Raw genomic sequence first — 16,852 nt, forward strand, 5'->3', positions numbered from 1 at the left:
CGTGGCATCGCCGTCCGTGAGCATCTCTATCACTTCAGCGTCCCTTTCCTTTTCATCACTCCAGCGCTCCTACGCCTTTGCCTTGCTCCACCTGGCCGCCATGCTTCTATCACCCTTTCTCTCCGCCCTCTCACCAGGCCGCCGTCGTCTATCATGCCTACAACGCAACCACAAAAAAAAAAACCTTAGTCTTTCCTAAGGTTCTGTTAGCTAGGGTTTAGGGGGGTTGGTTAGCTACTTGGGTTTGGTTGGTTAGGTTAGTTTAGGTCTGGTTAGGTCTAGCTAGTTAGTGGATTGGGTTACTTTGGCTAGGTTTAGTTAGGTTAGTGATTGAGTAAGGTTGGGTTTAGTCAGTTTGGCTTAGCAAAGATTAAGGACATCTTTTGACTTGACTCCTCTGAGGTATGTGCAAATCCTGTCTTGACGTGAAAGGACCCGGAGCTGGGCTTGTATAATGCATGAGAGGTTGATTCTACTATTTCCATGGCACGCTAAGAGTTTGTGAGAAAGATAGAGGACGTAGTGTATCTCTATGTCGTCTCATCTCAATCAAATAGAGCCTCACTTGGTCCTGAAAATGGATCAGTCATGATAGTTTACCAAAGCCGTGTCCATCCTGAAAGAAGCAATGGTATTGCCCTCGCATCTCATAGTAGGCTAGGCAAACACATAAGAACTGCTCCTTTGCCTCAATCTCCCCCAACGTGCATAGCCAGCAGATCTGCTGCTCTGTAGATATGCCTGCAACTCTACCTGCTGCCTCAAGCCCCAGCAGATGTGGTGAGACCCGCATTTGTCCAATGGCAATCCTTAGTGCATGTGAGACTCCTCTGTCCTCAAGGTATTGGTGTCTGATGATGAGTCCATCCTCTGATAATCTCAAGAAGTGATCGCAATAGAACCGGACTGTGGTAGCGAGCTCCTGGTCCCCGCCCCCCCCCAAAAGCCCGTGATGTATGTAACTGGATGAGGTCTTACCGTAGAATACGGCTAATCTCATCTCGAGGGATCAACTCGAGTAGTGCAGCCATGTTGTTCTGGAAGGGGAGAAGTCAGTCCATTTGGATACCATGTTTGGCAAACCATGTGGATACACGTGCTTACCATACTGCGTCGGCCTTGCTGTCTACTAACCGTATGGATGACTCTAGGTTTAGTATCGATAATCTTGAGTGAGGTAAGGCGTATACTCTGTGGAGGAAATTTACTGTGTGGAAAAGGGCAACAACCTGAAGAGGTGTCATGGCAAACTCTGCTTGCACTATCTGATAGGGGACTAAGGGCTTACCCCGAATCATCCTAGAGCCCATAATCACTTGTAGCCACTCAAATCTCCTCCACTCTGCTGTTGAGAGGTTGCCTCCCCAGAATGGTGGTGCATACATGGCAGTCGATCTCACTAGTGTGTCAAAAAGCTAGCCCTTCGTTGGCGGGTCCTGGAAATGTCCCTGATCTAGTGGCTGCATCATATATTACGGTGTCCGAGGCTCGGGTGAGGTTCGCATCATCTCTAAGTAGATTTGAGAGCTCACGATCTAAGTGGCTTACACAAACCGGGTCAAGAGCATGATCGAAGTGGACCTGGACACGAGTGGCTATGGGTGGGGCTCTCCCTGTGGGTGGCATGGTAGCCAAGATCATAGTTCCCACGAGTTTCGAAAACGGGCGGGAAATGGTGTTTTGAAGTTTCGGTCACTAGAAGAAATGATGGAAACGGAGTTTCGATTTTTAAGGTTAATAAAATATATTATATATAATAATTATTAATACATATGTCATACAACAAGGCCTGAGAGGACAACAAGGAGGAGAGGAGAGCAAGGAGGAGGGGCCGCGTGCTGAGAGAGGGGTTGTAGGATGAGAGGAGAGCAAGAGGGAGGCTGGAGAGGGAGAGAAAAAATTGCCCTACCCACCAATGGGGTCCTTACTCGGTGGTTGAGGCGGGTGTGTGTGTGCTGGTACTTTTTCTGGAGGCTGGAGGAGCCACAATTGCCCTACCCGCCAATGGGGTGCTTACTCGGTGGTTGAGGCGGGTGTGTGTGTGCTGGTACCTTTTCTTCTATAGCTGAGGATTGGTCTCTACAAGCTCTTACATTGCTGCTCTATATATACATTTCCTTGGCTAGGCTCCAGAGGCACTGCGCCAAAAAAAAAGAAAAAAAAAAACTGCCTTGCTCAAAATGCCGTTTTTGGTTTCAGAAACGGCACCGAAACGGCGAACCGTTTCGGGTGCCCAGAAACGCTGTTTTTGGGCACTATGGCCAAGATGCTTAAAGCCCAAGTATGAGTGGTTAGTGCCAAGTTGGGGGGGAGGCACAGTGAAGTCGTGTATCCATGGTGCAAAGGCTAGGGGACCCATCAGATAATCCACTGTACTATGGCCAAGATGCTGAAAGCCAAGTATGAGTGGTTAGTGCCAAGTTGGGGGGGAGGCACAATGAAGTCGTGTATCCATGGTGCAAAGGCTAGGGGACCCATCAGATAATTCACTGTACTAGCTCCTCCACCATGTGGGAAACAAGTAAGCCCACCAGATGACGGCCATCTCGAGAGGACGTTATATATAATCAGGTCACGTACTGCTCTTAGCTCAAGTATATATCACCCGTACCCTGTCACATGTGGTGCAGCTGCTAAGTGTCTCACAATCCCGAGCGTTGTTGGGTCTGGCTCCGAAACTATGAGGGAGTCAAAGTCTAGCAAACCCACTTGCTTGTCTCCTGTGCATGCATTGAAGTCACCGAGAAGGAGGATATCTCCCCCTGCCTAGAGAACTCCATGATGTCATCATATATGTGCTACAATCTCAGTCGGTTCCTTGTTGAAGGTAAAGTGCTCTCAATGTGCGGCTGCTCGAGATGTGTTGAAGATCATGACCTTGGTTACATCATTCTCAATGATAGCTCTTAGAATGAGAATGTGGTCCATCGTAGCATGGTCTGCTCGGACGCCTGCCTACCCAACAGCTCTGAATCCCTTGTGCTACGGAAGCTGACTAACCGGAGTGTTAAGTGCTGATGCACAAATCTTGGACATATCTTTTTTGTGGGGTGTGACCACCCTTAGTTTGTGGCAAGCTGATGGATGTTTGGCTGCTATTGGTCTCTTGGATGTATTGATGTTGGGTTTCTTGCTACGAGAAGGAGACCTTGGCCATGTATATGATAGCTAAGGTGGTACATGTGGTGTGGTACATGCACGTGTACTATTTTTTATAAATCAAGCCCCCATGGTCATCTCCCTTCTCCCCCTCCTCACCTTCCTTGCTGAGAAAAAGAGGTGATGAGTGCATATAACCACCCTCAGAGATGATCATTATCCAGAGGGCTCACTTGTATCCCACATGGTGGGGGGACAAGTACAGTGGACTACTCAATGGGTCCCCCACCCTTTGTCACCAATACATGATTTTACAGTCCCTCCCCCCCAGCCTCCCACTTGATGCTGACCATTTCTACCTAGCATTCACCATCTTAGTTGCTACACCAGACAGGCCACGATCCTCCTATCCCAACCCATGTTCGGATACAATTCAACCATGCCCTCGATGTGGGCTATGCGAGTCACCCGTCTCGTGAGCTATCAATCTTCCTTGGAGATGTTGCAGACTTTGCCCATGCCTCAGACACTCTTGTAGCAGAGGTTCAAGGTGTTGTCACCAGATTGTTCCCATGCACAGCTCAATCCACAACACGCTCCCAAGTCATGAAGATGCCCTAGAACTCATGGTTTGATGCTGAGTGCCAAGAGATAGAGATCTCACCTCATATGGAAGCAAGCTTTGGGGCATTTAATGACGTCGAAGGCACAACAGATCTCATGCCGTCTTACATGCCATAAGAGGCGGGCTTTCCTCTCACATACGCTAGATGAGGTGATTCGCTCTTTTCGAGGAGGGGACTCCACTATTGTATAGGGGCTTCTATCATAGGAGAAGCCACCCATCCCCATTGTGCGGGCTGCATTGCACCAAATCCAGAACTAGAGAGCCCAAGACCATAGGGGCTATGCACAGAGCGCTTTGCTCATGGACATGAGGTCTTGGCCCCGATTCTAGCACACATGTTCAACCATGATGTATGCCACAGCTTTCCCCATGCTTGGAGCTACCACCACCATAGTATCGATACCCAAAGCAAGGGATCCCATGGATACTGGGAACTACCACACTCAAATGACTGGCCACATATTTGCCAAGATTTACGGGTTTGCTTGAGAGAGAGAGAGATTACTACTCACAGAGGCACAAGGGCCGTGGCCTTTGGAATAGATTGGATTCTTCTGCTCCAAACCGGACTTCCCGTGGATCTTGGAAAATTTTGGGTGGGGTGGGGCTTTTGTATGAGTTAGTTGAGGGGGCTGTGGGGTCTTTTGTATGAGCTAGTTGAGGGGGCTGAGGGTTTAGGGAGTTTGAAAGGGGTTTATGTTGTGTCAAGGGGTTTTTTGGATCATGATAGGCTGGTTTTGGGGATGTCCTGCATGTTGTGGCCTCCTTGTGCACTTTGGGGGCTGCTAAGAGTAAGCCGTTTTGTGTGCAAGTGCTCTTGATGGTCCATGGGCTTTCTTTGCATATGAATTCCGCTGTTAGGCGAGCCAAGGCCCCGAAGTAGTCTTACAAGGCAGCCCACAGGCTGTGTATATAGCAAGGCTGCAAACAATGGCACTTGTTGACGTGTGGGGACCCAAGCAAGGGGTGCTAAATGTACTAGGATAGGGGAGGATCCCTCAGGGGTGGGGAGGGGCCAAAAATTATGTTGGGTGGAGAGGGAGAGAGAGAGAGAGAGAGAGAGAGAGAGAGAGAGAGAGAGATTAATGTCTTCCGGAGGCCTCATGGGCCCATGAGACAAAGATACAATCAAAATAGAATCTCGTACTAGCCACCATGGGCTAATGCAAGGGCTTACTGGGGCCATTGCTGAGTGCTATACTAAGACACTCAATAACTAGAACTCAAAAATCAAAAATCCTAAGAGAAAGTAGGAGATGTGATCAACTGTGATCTTGGTGCCATGGTAGTCCTCCTATGGGATATGATGATATCTCATATCCGTTTGTGTCGTCTCTCGTTGTGGCAAGTGACATTGCTTCCGTGATCTTTGAATTAGGTGGGCAATTTCAAGAGCTGCATCTCGACTTTGATGGTCCCCTCTAAATAGAGAAGGGATATGTTGGACCTCGGTCCTCCACCATCATGCGTGCTTTGGTCAGTCTCTTCTCTGTGTGCGGTCTCCGTGGCTCCGGCTCCACAACTCCTCCCGCTAATCAACTCTGCCCTCATGGCAGCTAGCTCCTCCTCCTCCACTCCATTGTGTCGTGGTGCTCGACTGTGTACAAGTGTGTGACATGTCACTGTGTCTAGTGTAGCTCTATCTCCTATGTCACCGTCACCTTCTGCTGTCTGATCTGTCTCAATAGGGTCTATCTATGTCGCCACATCTCGATTAAGTAGAGACCAATGCAAATTTGATCTTGAAAGTGGATTAGCTGTGAAAGTGGCCCGAGTCCATATCCCTCCTAGAAAAGGCAACGATATCGTCCACTAATCTCATAGTAGACTGGGCATGTACATAGGAGTGCTCCCCTGTCTCCACCTCCTTTAATGTGCATAGCCTATAGATTCGCTGCTCTCTATGTGTGCTTGTGGCTCTCCCTATCTCGATCCTCAGTTGATGGGATTAGACCCACAACTGCCCAATGGTAATCCTCTATGCATGTGAGACTCGTCTATCCTCTAGTTTTTGAGGTTTGATAATCATTCCATCCTTGGATACTCTCAAGAAGTGATCGTGATAGATTGGAGCTTGGTGGGAAAGTCCTGGTTGCCCCCCAAGTCCATGATGTATAGAGCTAGAGTAGATCCAACCGTATGATATAGTTGATCTCACCTCGTTGGATTTGAAAGGGTGGGGCATTCAAACTGTGTCGAAAAGGTGGAAGTCAATGCATCTGAATACTCTGACTTGCAAGCGATTTGGATAGTTTCCAGCTAGGCAAAGCCCAAATCCTATGATGGTATGTCCGTGTTTGAAAATCACATCGATCTAGAGTGGTGTCATGGAAAACTTTACCTGTGCTATTTGATATGGGGTTGAGGGCTTACTCTGAATCATCCGAGATCCCAGAGTCACGTGTAGCCTCTCAAAGCTCCTCCACTCAGTCCCCGAGAGATCACTTCCCTAGAAGAATGCTGCATACATGGCGTTGGCCTCACCAAGATAACAATCAATCATCCCTTCATCGAGGGATCTTGGAAGTGTGCCTAGAAGCACTCTCTCTCTAGTCAAGCCAGAGCTCCGCCGTGACCTCTCTAACTTGTGCCCAGGATGCATGAATCATTGTGAAAATTGGTTCTATGAAAGATAAATGCAAGGCCGCATGATCTCCACCGGCTCCCCTTGGTAAGTGAAAATGCAATACCGTCCGTGAGGTGCTGAAAATCATGACCTTGGTCTTACTAAGGTTGACTATCAAGTCCCTCTCCTTGCAAAACACCTCTAGGGCCTCTATAAGCTTGCTACTGAGGAGGATATAAGGACTATATCATTCGCATGCAACAATATCTGTATCATTAGGTCAGCAAAGCAGTGACCCCTCACTTCCCAGGCGGTCAATGAAGGTTGTGATCTGACCAATGTAGAGCCCAAAAAGTATTGGTGGTGAGAGTGGACATCCTTGCTTCACTCTACTTGTGCTCTCAATCTAACTTGACAGGTCTCTTGGGGCACATACTCTCCCTCAAACTGACTCATATAGACTCATCATTCCCTAGATCATGATTTCTGGGATCTGCATCTCTTGAATATGAGATCACGGAACCATGTCAAGAGCCTTCCGAAAGTTTACAAAGCTTGTGTAGACTTTATAGGACATACATACAAACTCTTTATCAGTGTAGATATCTGAATCCCTCCTGGATCGGACCAAAGGGTGCCGTTGCAGTTTTACACAGCCATATGCAATCTGTTTTGTACCTCTGTCCCATAGCCAGACACTTTATGTGCTGTTTGTATCCCTCTCTCCTCTTTAAAGTTTTTCCTGGATGATTGCTGTCTCTATATACAACCCATTTCCTTTCCTATCTGGTGGTAACCCGTTACCCATTAAGATAAGTGGTCGTAGCCTGTTCAAGGGCCTGCTTCCCCCATGTGTCTTCTACTCAGCCCGGTGTCATCATGATGGAGACACAGTCTTGGGCACACAGTCCTGTTCTTCCGAAAGGCCCTGTTGTTGCAGTTTTTCTTACATTGCAGATTTGTTTGCTGGTATTTTCTGGTAACTTACAGTTCTTGAATGCTTGTATGGCTGTGGGTGCAGCCAAGGCAAGCCTTCAGAGAGTCCTCAGCGGAATTCTTCCCACCAGTCAACCTGGTCGCAGCATCAACCAGTCCAGCAGCAGCAGGTCACTGTTGACCTGCTGACCTTCAGATTTGTAGCAGCAGCAGCAGCAGGTCAGCTGCAAATGCTGACCTGCAGGTCCTCAGACTTGTAGGGGAGGGGGGCTGTGAAGTGATCTGTAGGGCTGGGGATGTGTAAGAGGGATGGGCTGGGGAATTGGGGGAGGGATTACGATCTGCAGTGTGGGGGGCTGTTGAGAGGGAGGGATGTGAGGGAGCTAGGGGTGGTTGCAAAATGCACGGGGAAGCTAGGGAGGGTTGCAGGATTGAGGAGGAGGGCTGGGGGCTGGAGAGTCAGGTGGGGAGACTGGGAGGGGCCTGGGAGGTCAGGCGGGGAGGAGGGGGGGTGAGAGGGCAGGCGGGGGTCTGGGAGGGGCTAAGAGATATTTATTAACGTTTGTGGAAGGCCAAAAAGCCTATGAGACCAAAGGAACTGAAATTAACATGAGAGTACACCAAAAGTGCTTTCATTCCTTGTAGAATTTTCTCCTTTGTGTGTGCGGTTTTTGTAGTTGTTTGGAGCCAAAATCCTTTCATTTTCTCGTGTATGGATTCTTTCTAGTCATTTGGAGCCAAAAATATTTGTATGACCAAGTCATTTTTAATTTTTCTCTTAACTGCAAATGTGACATGCTTGTGTTGTCTTCAAAATATCATGGATTCTGGCTTAGCAATTTCCACTTGCATGCTAAAATACTGGCAGAAGTGACTTAAGGTCTATGCTAGTCACTTCCATAGAACCGCATCATTGCAAATAGCAGCATGGAGAGAAACCTTTGACAGACCAAAGCAAGCAGGAGAGAGCACAAATAGATTAGTACATAGAGGTACTAATAAAACGTACCATAGGACTTACATAGCCCTCCCCAGTGATCTCCTTTTTAGCCCTCTTTAAAATTGGCGCCTGCTAGAATTTGCATATGCTTGTCTTAACCATATACAAAGGAAGCATGCCTTGGTGGGATCATTTAAAATGAGAAATGGACTTGAAGGGTCTGACTGTAGTGCTAATGCATATCCCTTTTAACAGATTTTTCACAATTAAAGCAGGAATGATGGGGTGGTTCTTCTTGAACCTTTCAATTGCAGCTAAACAGCTTCATTCTGAGGGATTCTTGACTTTGTCCATGGTTCTATATCAGTCTTTCTCTATGGTATGTATTCTGCAAACTATGTATTGTACTTGCATATAAAACATTCAGATTGTTTGGGTGCAGCTCATTCTAACTTATGGACCAAGTTCCTTGATGGCAGATCTACGTCTTGGACTACTTCTGGTTCGAAGAGTACATGACATCCACGTAAGTCCTTCTCCCTTTGTATGCGGCATCTTCTCATTTTATAAAGCTAATGCTAGTGACTAGTAAAATCATGATAAAAGCTACATTCAAATGAAATAATACATCACTCTCCTGTTGGCATTGTCTCAGCTATTACCCCACAGCACATCAAAGCATATGATCAAGAGTTCTTTTCTTCACAAATTGATATGACATATCTAGATGTCCTTTGTAAATGAGCACTCAAAATGTTGCCACAACAAGGGATTCCATGATTTGCTCTGGCCTGCCCATCCTTTTTAAGACTGTTCAGGCAGGCCCTCTTTCAAAGATAGTGTATTGCAAGGTCATGGAAAATTGTCTGAAAATGAGATTGGATTTAAAAACATTAATTTTGCATGAGATAGATATTTTGAAAAATCAACAGCAAGTCCTTTTTTTAAATCAATATGCCTGTTTTCTCTTTACTCAGAAAAAACGACAGCATGTTCCCTACAATCAAGAGGCAGCTAGCAAAGGGGAGAATGTATTAGCAAAAAATTCAGATACCACACAAGAGGGAGGGGGGCGAAGGTTAATACTGCTGTAAAGCTTTAATTTTCCTGAGTCTATGAAGGTCGAGAGTTCGATTTATGAATCCCAACTGCAAATCGGGATTCTCATACTCTATTGGAGCAAGAAGTTTAGGTTTAGGATTCAACTTTCTCCTTTTTGGGGGGGGGGAGAGGCACACAGAGAGAGAGAGAGAGAGAGAGAGAGAGAGAGAGAGCGAGCTATTAAAATTCTTTGGAAGACCAAAGGTCTAGAAATGAAAACTGGTACAATGAGCTGAGGGTGGAGCCACTAAGCGGGCATCAACATCCACGAATAATACAAAAGAAAAATACAAAGTCCTGAACACCAAAGCATCGATACATAGGGAGAGAACTCTTTGGGCCCTCAAATTGGGAGCATCGGGAGGGGGGGGGGGTGGATGTACGAGGCTGAATTGATGGCATGTAGCCTGTAATAGGTCGCTGGCGACCTGTCGACGCATGTGATCCGTTGTGGTCTTGTGGCTAAGCCCTTTGGTGAACAAGTGCCACTGTCACTCTTGTGGCCCAGCCCTCCGATCTGATGCGCATTGGGGGAGAGAGAGAGAGAGAGAGAGAGAGAGAGAGAGAGAGAGAGACCTATGAGACTGAAAGAACCTGATACAATGAGATGAATGGGTGGGGGGTCTCTCACTTTGGACCTCGGCTTCGTTGTCTCCCTGGGCCCTCGTGTCTGGCTGGAAAAACTCAGTGATCATGCTTTGAGTGGAGTTTCGTTGTACCCCCTGATCCGCCTATGTTTTCTCAGCATATGCTTTCTGTGTCCAACAGACTCATGAATGAAAGACTCTAGGCATCTCTGATCTGGGTAAGACAAGAAAATGGAGAGAGGTCCGAACCAATCCTTGAAGAGACAATGATAGCAACCTTGGATGTCATAGTACACAGGGCATCTTAAAGCAAAGTGCTCTTCCGACTCAATCTCCTTTGCGATCACATTTAGCCAGTGTCACAAGAAATGTTGCTAGAAATGCTTTTCTAGAAACGTTTCTAAAAACATTTCTAGATTTTGCTAGGCGTTTTGTCTAGAAATGGTTTTAAAAAATGTATTTTATATAAATTATATATCAAGCATAAATAATCATCTCAACATTCCCTCTCTCTCTCTCTCTCTTTGAAAAGAGCTCTCAGGTACACACATGCACACTGAGCACTCTCAAAAGAGTCAAGACACAGTAACAGTCTGCACCAAGGCGTCTCGCCCAATGCACTGGTGTGGAATGAAACAATGCCTTGAGAATTTAAAATGTACTTCTCTGGGGAAGTGAAGGAACGAATCGGTGTGTCCACTGGGATCTCCCAGCCCATGTTTGAGCTGCTAGCCTCCCTTGCCTCCGCTCATCTCTCCCATGCCCTCCGCCTCTCCTCTACCTCTGGTAACCCCCCCCCCCCCCCCCCGGCGCCTTTAGTTTCACCTCCTTGTTGGTTGTATATTAGTTGGAAGGGCCTGCTTTTGTAAAGTAGGGATTTTACTCCTGCTCTAGTCCCTTGGTATTCTTAAATTTCTTGGTGGTATTCTTAAATCTCGATAGAATTTGTGAATACATGACATCAACTTCCTTCACTCCTTTTCCTTGCCTCTCACTCTCTTTTGCTAGGACTCCCACAGCCGTTTAGATTGCACTTTCCCTAGAGGACAAATAGCATGTAAAGATTTCCACTCTGTCCCTAGAGGGGTATTTCTTCTCTAGCTGACCTCCCTTGTCATCACCACCCAGGCCTTGGTGGAGCACGATTCCACTTTCCTTGACGTGGAAATGACGCACCACATGCAAGAAGTATCCGGTTCACAATGAGACTTTGTTCACTTCTCCAACACTATGCCAAAACAGCCTCGAATGGAGGACAAGATGGAGTGGTACTCCTTTTGGAACCCTTCTCCGCATCCATCCCGTGTTGCCGTCACATCACAGCCGGTGATCAGCCTCATCACTCGCCCTCCGTCCATCCTATCTTCTTCCCCCCCCTCCCACCCCTCCACTTGAAGTCCCTCCCCCCCACTCCATCCGCAGTCTCTTCTGACCTTGGTCCCTGTTGGGTGCAAGGAGTAAGGGAATGCCAGTGAGTGCAAGAGAGCAATCGACAACTGAAGGAACTCAAAGTACTTGCAAATGGATAATGAAGAAAGTACAAGTTTGGCCACTATATGGTTTTTAGAACTAGGACCAAATGTCCTAACTAGCCTACAAGGCCTACCTGGGGCTAATTGCTAACAAAACCTCCATGGTATGGCTGAAGTATCCTAGATACATCTCAAGTATACCTAGAATCTATATCATGGCTGCACATACCTATAGTACTGGGAGATCAACATCATGTTAAATGGTTCCAAGTGTAAGGAATGTCGAAAAGCTTTAAACTTGGGTCGTGGTAGAGCCTTCGTGAGATTTGCTAAGTTATCCTCCATTATATCTCCATCCAACATGTGCTCTCGAACATAATGATAGTGCACCTCAATGTGCTTGGTATGTGCATGAAAGACAGAATTATATGCAACGGCCAAAGCACTCTGGTTGTCAGTGTTGATCATGGTAGAGGAGGTTTGGCGGATATCAAGATCTGCAAGTAACTTACGAAGCCAAACACACACCTTGTACTCAGCTTCACAACTCAGTAGCAACTGTAGCTGCTTGTTGCTGAACCAAGAAATGCATGAACGAGTTGCCACTGTGAGACACCCTCATGTCGTAACAACTTGCCCAATCACTGTCCGTGAATGCATGCAAATGAAGACTGATCACTATAGAACAGTCCCAAATGCATGGCCTTCAAGTAATGGAAGACCTGCTTCACTACCTGCCAATGCTGTGTGCTGGGCTGCTTAACTAGGAAACAGCATATATGACATAAGTTAATAAGGCAGCCCACAGCCTGTTCATAAAGAGTGGCATCAAATGGACACTTCCATCTTTGGAGGAGAAACGGAAGCCAGGTTCCAATGGAGTAGAAACATGCTTACAATCCTCGAATTGGAAGTGTTGCAAGAGCTGTCGAATATATTTGGATTGACTCATCATCATGCCCCCCTTAACATTAGCAAACTGGATGCCAAATATTAGTGCAACCTGCAGTACAAATCTCACTCTCTACACAATGTCAGATTCAGAGAGAACATATAAAGCAACTCATTCTGAATATAATGTCAGATTGTGTGTCCCCCCTTTCATTCTATGTATAATATCAGATTCTAAAATGTTGCATTATTGCTTTGTTTGATGCAGTTGGGACATCATTGCAGAGAATTTCGGCTTTATGTTGATTTTTGGAGATTTAGTTTGGATCCCTTTCACTTTTAGCATACAGGTTGGTTGGATTTCTCATTGTGATGAATGTTAGTCAGAACTGCTTTAGTTTGCAATACCTTCAGGAGATTGTATCCCAGAGCAAACTAGTAAGCTTGTTGCTTGGAATTGAAGCTTGAAATCCTATGACAGAGTTGCTATAAGTATTAGCAAGGAAGTAACAGAAACCTTCTCCAAATTGAGTGTGACGAAGATGGCATCCTGTGAGAAACAAGAGTTGACCAAACTAGCATCCTCCCATGAAATTGGGGTGTACAAAATCTGTTCGGGTAAGGACAGGGGGCAGCCAGCCCCCCATTTATAGTCTGGGAGGAGGGCCTTATGTCTTCCCTCATCTAAGGTTGACCCTGGCTGAGCTTACATTGGTAGCTTGTCCTTGCTTGGTCATGACAGGCATTACAGCACTATGAGAGGCCCTTGGCAATCAATTAACTCAGGTTGAATTTTGCCAAATGCTCAAGAATGGTATATGATTGCCCATATGAAGTTGGTACAACCGATGTGAAGATTAAGGATCCGTGTCAGCTTCAATGTCTGATACACCCAAGCCTCATTGATGTCTCAACATCTTGCATGCAAGGTATCAATTAAGTATTCACCATATGATGCGCTACAACTGATGTGAAGATTAAGGATTTGTGTTAGCTTTAATGTCTCATACATGTCTCCTATGCCACCCAAGGCTCATTGATGTCTTAGTATCTTAGGTATCAATTAAGTATTCATCACATTGCAATGTCTCTGCTTCTACAATATGTTTTTGCTTTCTCAGTCAAACTTGTCTTCTCGTATATGCATCATTCATAGTCAACATCCCTTCCTTATGCTTGTGCCTACTGTACCTAAATCTCAATCAGTGCATAAATGGCATAAAGTAAAGCGAGAATGCTTTGCTTTGTTATGACATGAGCAGTAATCAAAGATGTCATAAAAAACAATGTTGTTTTAGGCATGTTAACTTTATATTTTTGAGAGTTTCTTACTTAAGATTCTAGGCTTGACTTCGTGATTTCTAACTTTGTTGGGCGTTGCAGGGTTGGTGGTTGTTGAGACACAAGGTGGACCTCACAAGAGCTTCTGCCATTCTCAATGTTATCATCTTCTTTTTGGGGTACGGGCTAGCTTGATGTGTGGATTGCTTTAGATTAAGTTATCCTCTTTATCTAATGACACTATCTAATGACACACTTTTTTTGGGGTGAATTTGTAACAGTCTTAAAGAAAGGGACAACCAGCTACAAACTTCATAAGATGTCATTATGTGACAAGTAGGCAGGAATACACACATACACACCATTTTTTCTGGGGTGAAATAACCTTTCATTAAGAAAAATGTACGTTTATAGCTGTCCCAAAGTGAGACAGCTACTAATAAACTAGAAGAAGATGAAAAAAGAAACACACACACACATTTTTTTGGGGGTGAAAACTTTGAATGCTTTATATCACAAGGTAGCTATCCCAAAGCTGGGAAGCTGAAAGAGTACATCATAGTCTATGTAGTGAGTTTGCAAACAATCTAAGAGCGATTGCTGCAAAGAACAACGAAAGAAAACAAAAGTAGAAAAAATAGGATCACCAAAGACTCTGTGGTTTCTATCTTTCTAGAGAGTCCAGAGTGCCTAGTAGCGAATCCAGGTAAAGAACACACACACACACACACATTTTAGTATTTTGTAAAAGGATGTATATCAGTAAGATAAAATGTACATACGAAGGTGCTCCAGTGAGGAGCAACTTCTACTCAAGAACTAAAAATAGTGAAAGAACACTTCTAATTGGACCGGAGGAAGATCTCCCTAGACATGTGCATCATGAAAACACACTTTTTTTGTTTGGGGTGAAATTCTTAGTATTCCATATCATGAAAAGGAGTCCCCAGAGTGGGGAGCTCAATATTACATCATCAGAAGATTTCATTATATGATAAGAAGATAGCATGATCTATATGATGGGTTTGCAGACAATCAAAGAAAGATTGCCACCAAGAGACTTTTAAAAAACTGAATTTAGGAAAGGTTGGATTACTAAAGACTCTGTGATTTCTATCTTTGCACAAAGTCGAGAGTGCCTAGTAACGAAGCCAAGTGAAAAAGAGATGAAAATCTTGTTTGGATCGTAAAATCCCAATAAGCCAAAAATGCTTTCCAAAATGAGTCGAGGGAAATCAAGCCTGCAGGCGTCATTGAAGAAAACCCAAGAAGCACGAGTGTTGGGACTAAGCTAAAAGAGATGAGGCAGAGATTCCCTTGGAGCCAAGCATGTGTGACAACCAGCAGGAGCAATGTATGGCCTTGCTAAGAGTTGTCCAGGTGGAAAAACCTTCAACATTACCCGCCAAAGGAAAGAGCATTGGCAAAGAGGAGGTTTTGAATCCCCAAACTGCCGCAATCTCGGTCCTCCACCACTTTGTAGGGCGATTCATAAGCTAGATGTGATTCGCTCTATCTGAAATCCAAGGTGGTGGCATTAAAACTTTATATAAAACAGGTATCGTAATGTTTGACAAGAGCAAGGGACGAGCGGATGAACCCTGACAATGAAGATTCCAATCTTCAAGTCTATGCTGAAGCTCAAGTTGCGGGACCAGTATAAAAGGCTGAAGCATGTGAACAATACGTTGCTAGAGAGGTCGATAGTGGAACCCCATGCCATACTGGCAGCAGTGAAACCAAAAAGGGGATTTTCTTAATGCTCACGAAACACCACTTGAAAGAACGAAATTAACCAAGGCACAAAAATGAGATAGCAACAACCAAGTGGGTTCAATGATCAATCCCCTCCCCCCCCCCTCCCAGATGAGTGGCTCACACATCCTCATCTAGAGTATCTAGAATATTTCATTAAAAAATATAGGAAAAATAATTTCATTAATTTAAAAAAATATATATTTCATTAAAGTGCAAGGAGCCAAAATTATCCCTTCTTTTCCCAAAGTAAAGAATTACATTGAATGCCTTTTACAAAGCCTCTTTGGGGCTCACTTTATAAAAATGGATGATGTCTCATTCTTTTTACAAAGCCACTTTGGGCTTGCTTTCTTCAAAACTAGTTTATGCCTTCTATCACATATATTGTTGAAGTTTTACAATATCAATCAAATACAAAATTAGCCCATGGCCATATTCTATGCACCATGCAACACCTCAATCAGTACCCTTGCACTAATTCCAATTCTCAGCACTAGTTTCATCACCTGTACTCAAGCCACCAATTACATTAGTTGCTAACAATCAATTGAACAAATCATCGAATCAATCAATCCCAGTATAATTGCAATGATAGTACAATAATAATAAAAATAATACCACCCAACTAAACCACACAAAGCATCCACTAGGACCCCCGCCGTGTTTGGTGCGCTCCTATGGAAGACTTTGCCATAGTCACACTTGACTAAAATAAAATAATGCCCATATCAAGAAGTACCAGAAACACAATTTCTGTGACATCTCTCTTGCTTGGATCATAGGAAGTGATGAGTTCTGGAAAAGCTTAAAAGTACCGCTCAGGAATCCACTGAGCATCATCTCTCGGATTATTCTTACACTTGAGCAAATCTTTGTCATGAATATTTTTTTTTCGGGTAGTAATTTGCTAATGATCAACAATGCATTCAGGTTCAAGTGTTTCCTCTTCATCATCAATCAATGGAGTCTCTTCATAAATAGGATGTGTAGGTAGAGGTCCTTTAAATGGCTTTAAAAGGCTAATGTGAAAGGCATCATGGAGATTTTTTCGATAATCACAGAATTCAAGCCTATGTGCAAGATCATTCATTTTCTGAACTAGTTTAAATGGTTCATAGAAATGTGGAGCCATTTTGATGACCGGCCAGTTTTCAACACTCTTTAATCTCTTTTTCTTAATTCGCGAAAGAAGATAATCACCTTCTTTGAAAATCATATGTTTCTTTTTCTCATTGGCTTGTATAGTATACTTCTCCTGAAGAATAGCAATGGCTTCTTTAACCTCCTTGAGAATATTCCGATGAGTAAATGTATCAGTTGCTTCAACTCTATGGGTCAATCGAGTGACGGGTATGGGTAGAACTTTTCCATAGATTATCTCAAAGGTGCTCTTCCAGTTGCCGAATGTGGTGTATTATTGTAGGCAAACTGTAAGAGATGAATATACTTGTTCCATATTTTGGTTGACTTCCCACATAAGCTTTTAACTTATCCTAAATAGTACAGTTTGCCTATAATAATACACCTCATTCGGCAATTGGAAGAGCACTCTTTGGGATAATCAATGGAGAAGTTCTACCCATACCCATTACT

General features: G+C 44.6%; 1 protein-coding gene across 1 annotated transcript in view; it reads left to right on the plus strand.

The window, feature by feature from the left end:
* FK (Ergosterol biosynthesis ERG4/ERG24 family) overlaps nucleotides 1–16,852 on the plus strand; it is a 110,259-nt gene that overhangs the window by 81,595 nt on the left and 11,812 nt on the right. Inside the window, exons 7-10 of the mRNA XM_087387090.1 lie at nucleotides 8,425–8,548; nucleotides 8,649–8,695; nucleotides 12,489–12,570; nucleotides 13,604–13,680. Coding sequence (XP_087243216.1) covers nucleotides 8,425–8,548; nucleotides 8,649–8,695; nucleotides 12,489–12,570; nucleotides 13,604–13,680 — 330 coding nt within the window. The remainder of the gene's footprint in view (nucleotides 1–8,424; nucleotides 8,549–8,648; nucleotides 8,696–12,488; nucleotides 12,571–13,603; nucleotides 13,681–16,852) is intronic.

Source organism: Dipteris shenzhenensis, chromosome 16 (assembly GCF_047967505.1).
Source record: "Dipteris shenzhenensis isolate YYH24624 ecotype China chromosome 16, Dip_SZ_1.0, whole genome shotgun sequence".
Classification (NCBI taxonomy): Eukaryota; Viridiplantae; Streptophyta; class Polypodiopsida; order Gleicheniales; family Dipteridaceae; genus Dipteris; species Dipteris shenzhenensis.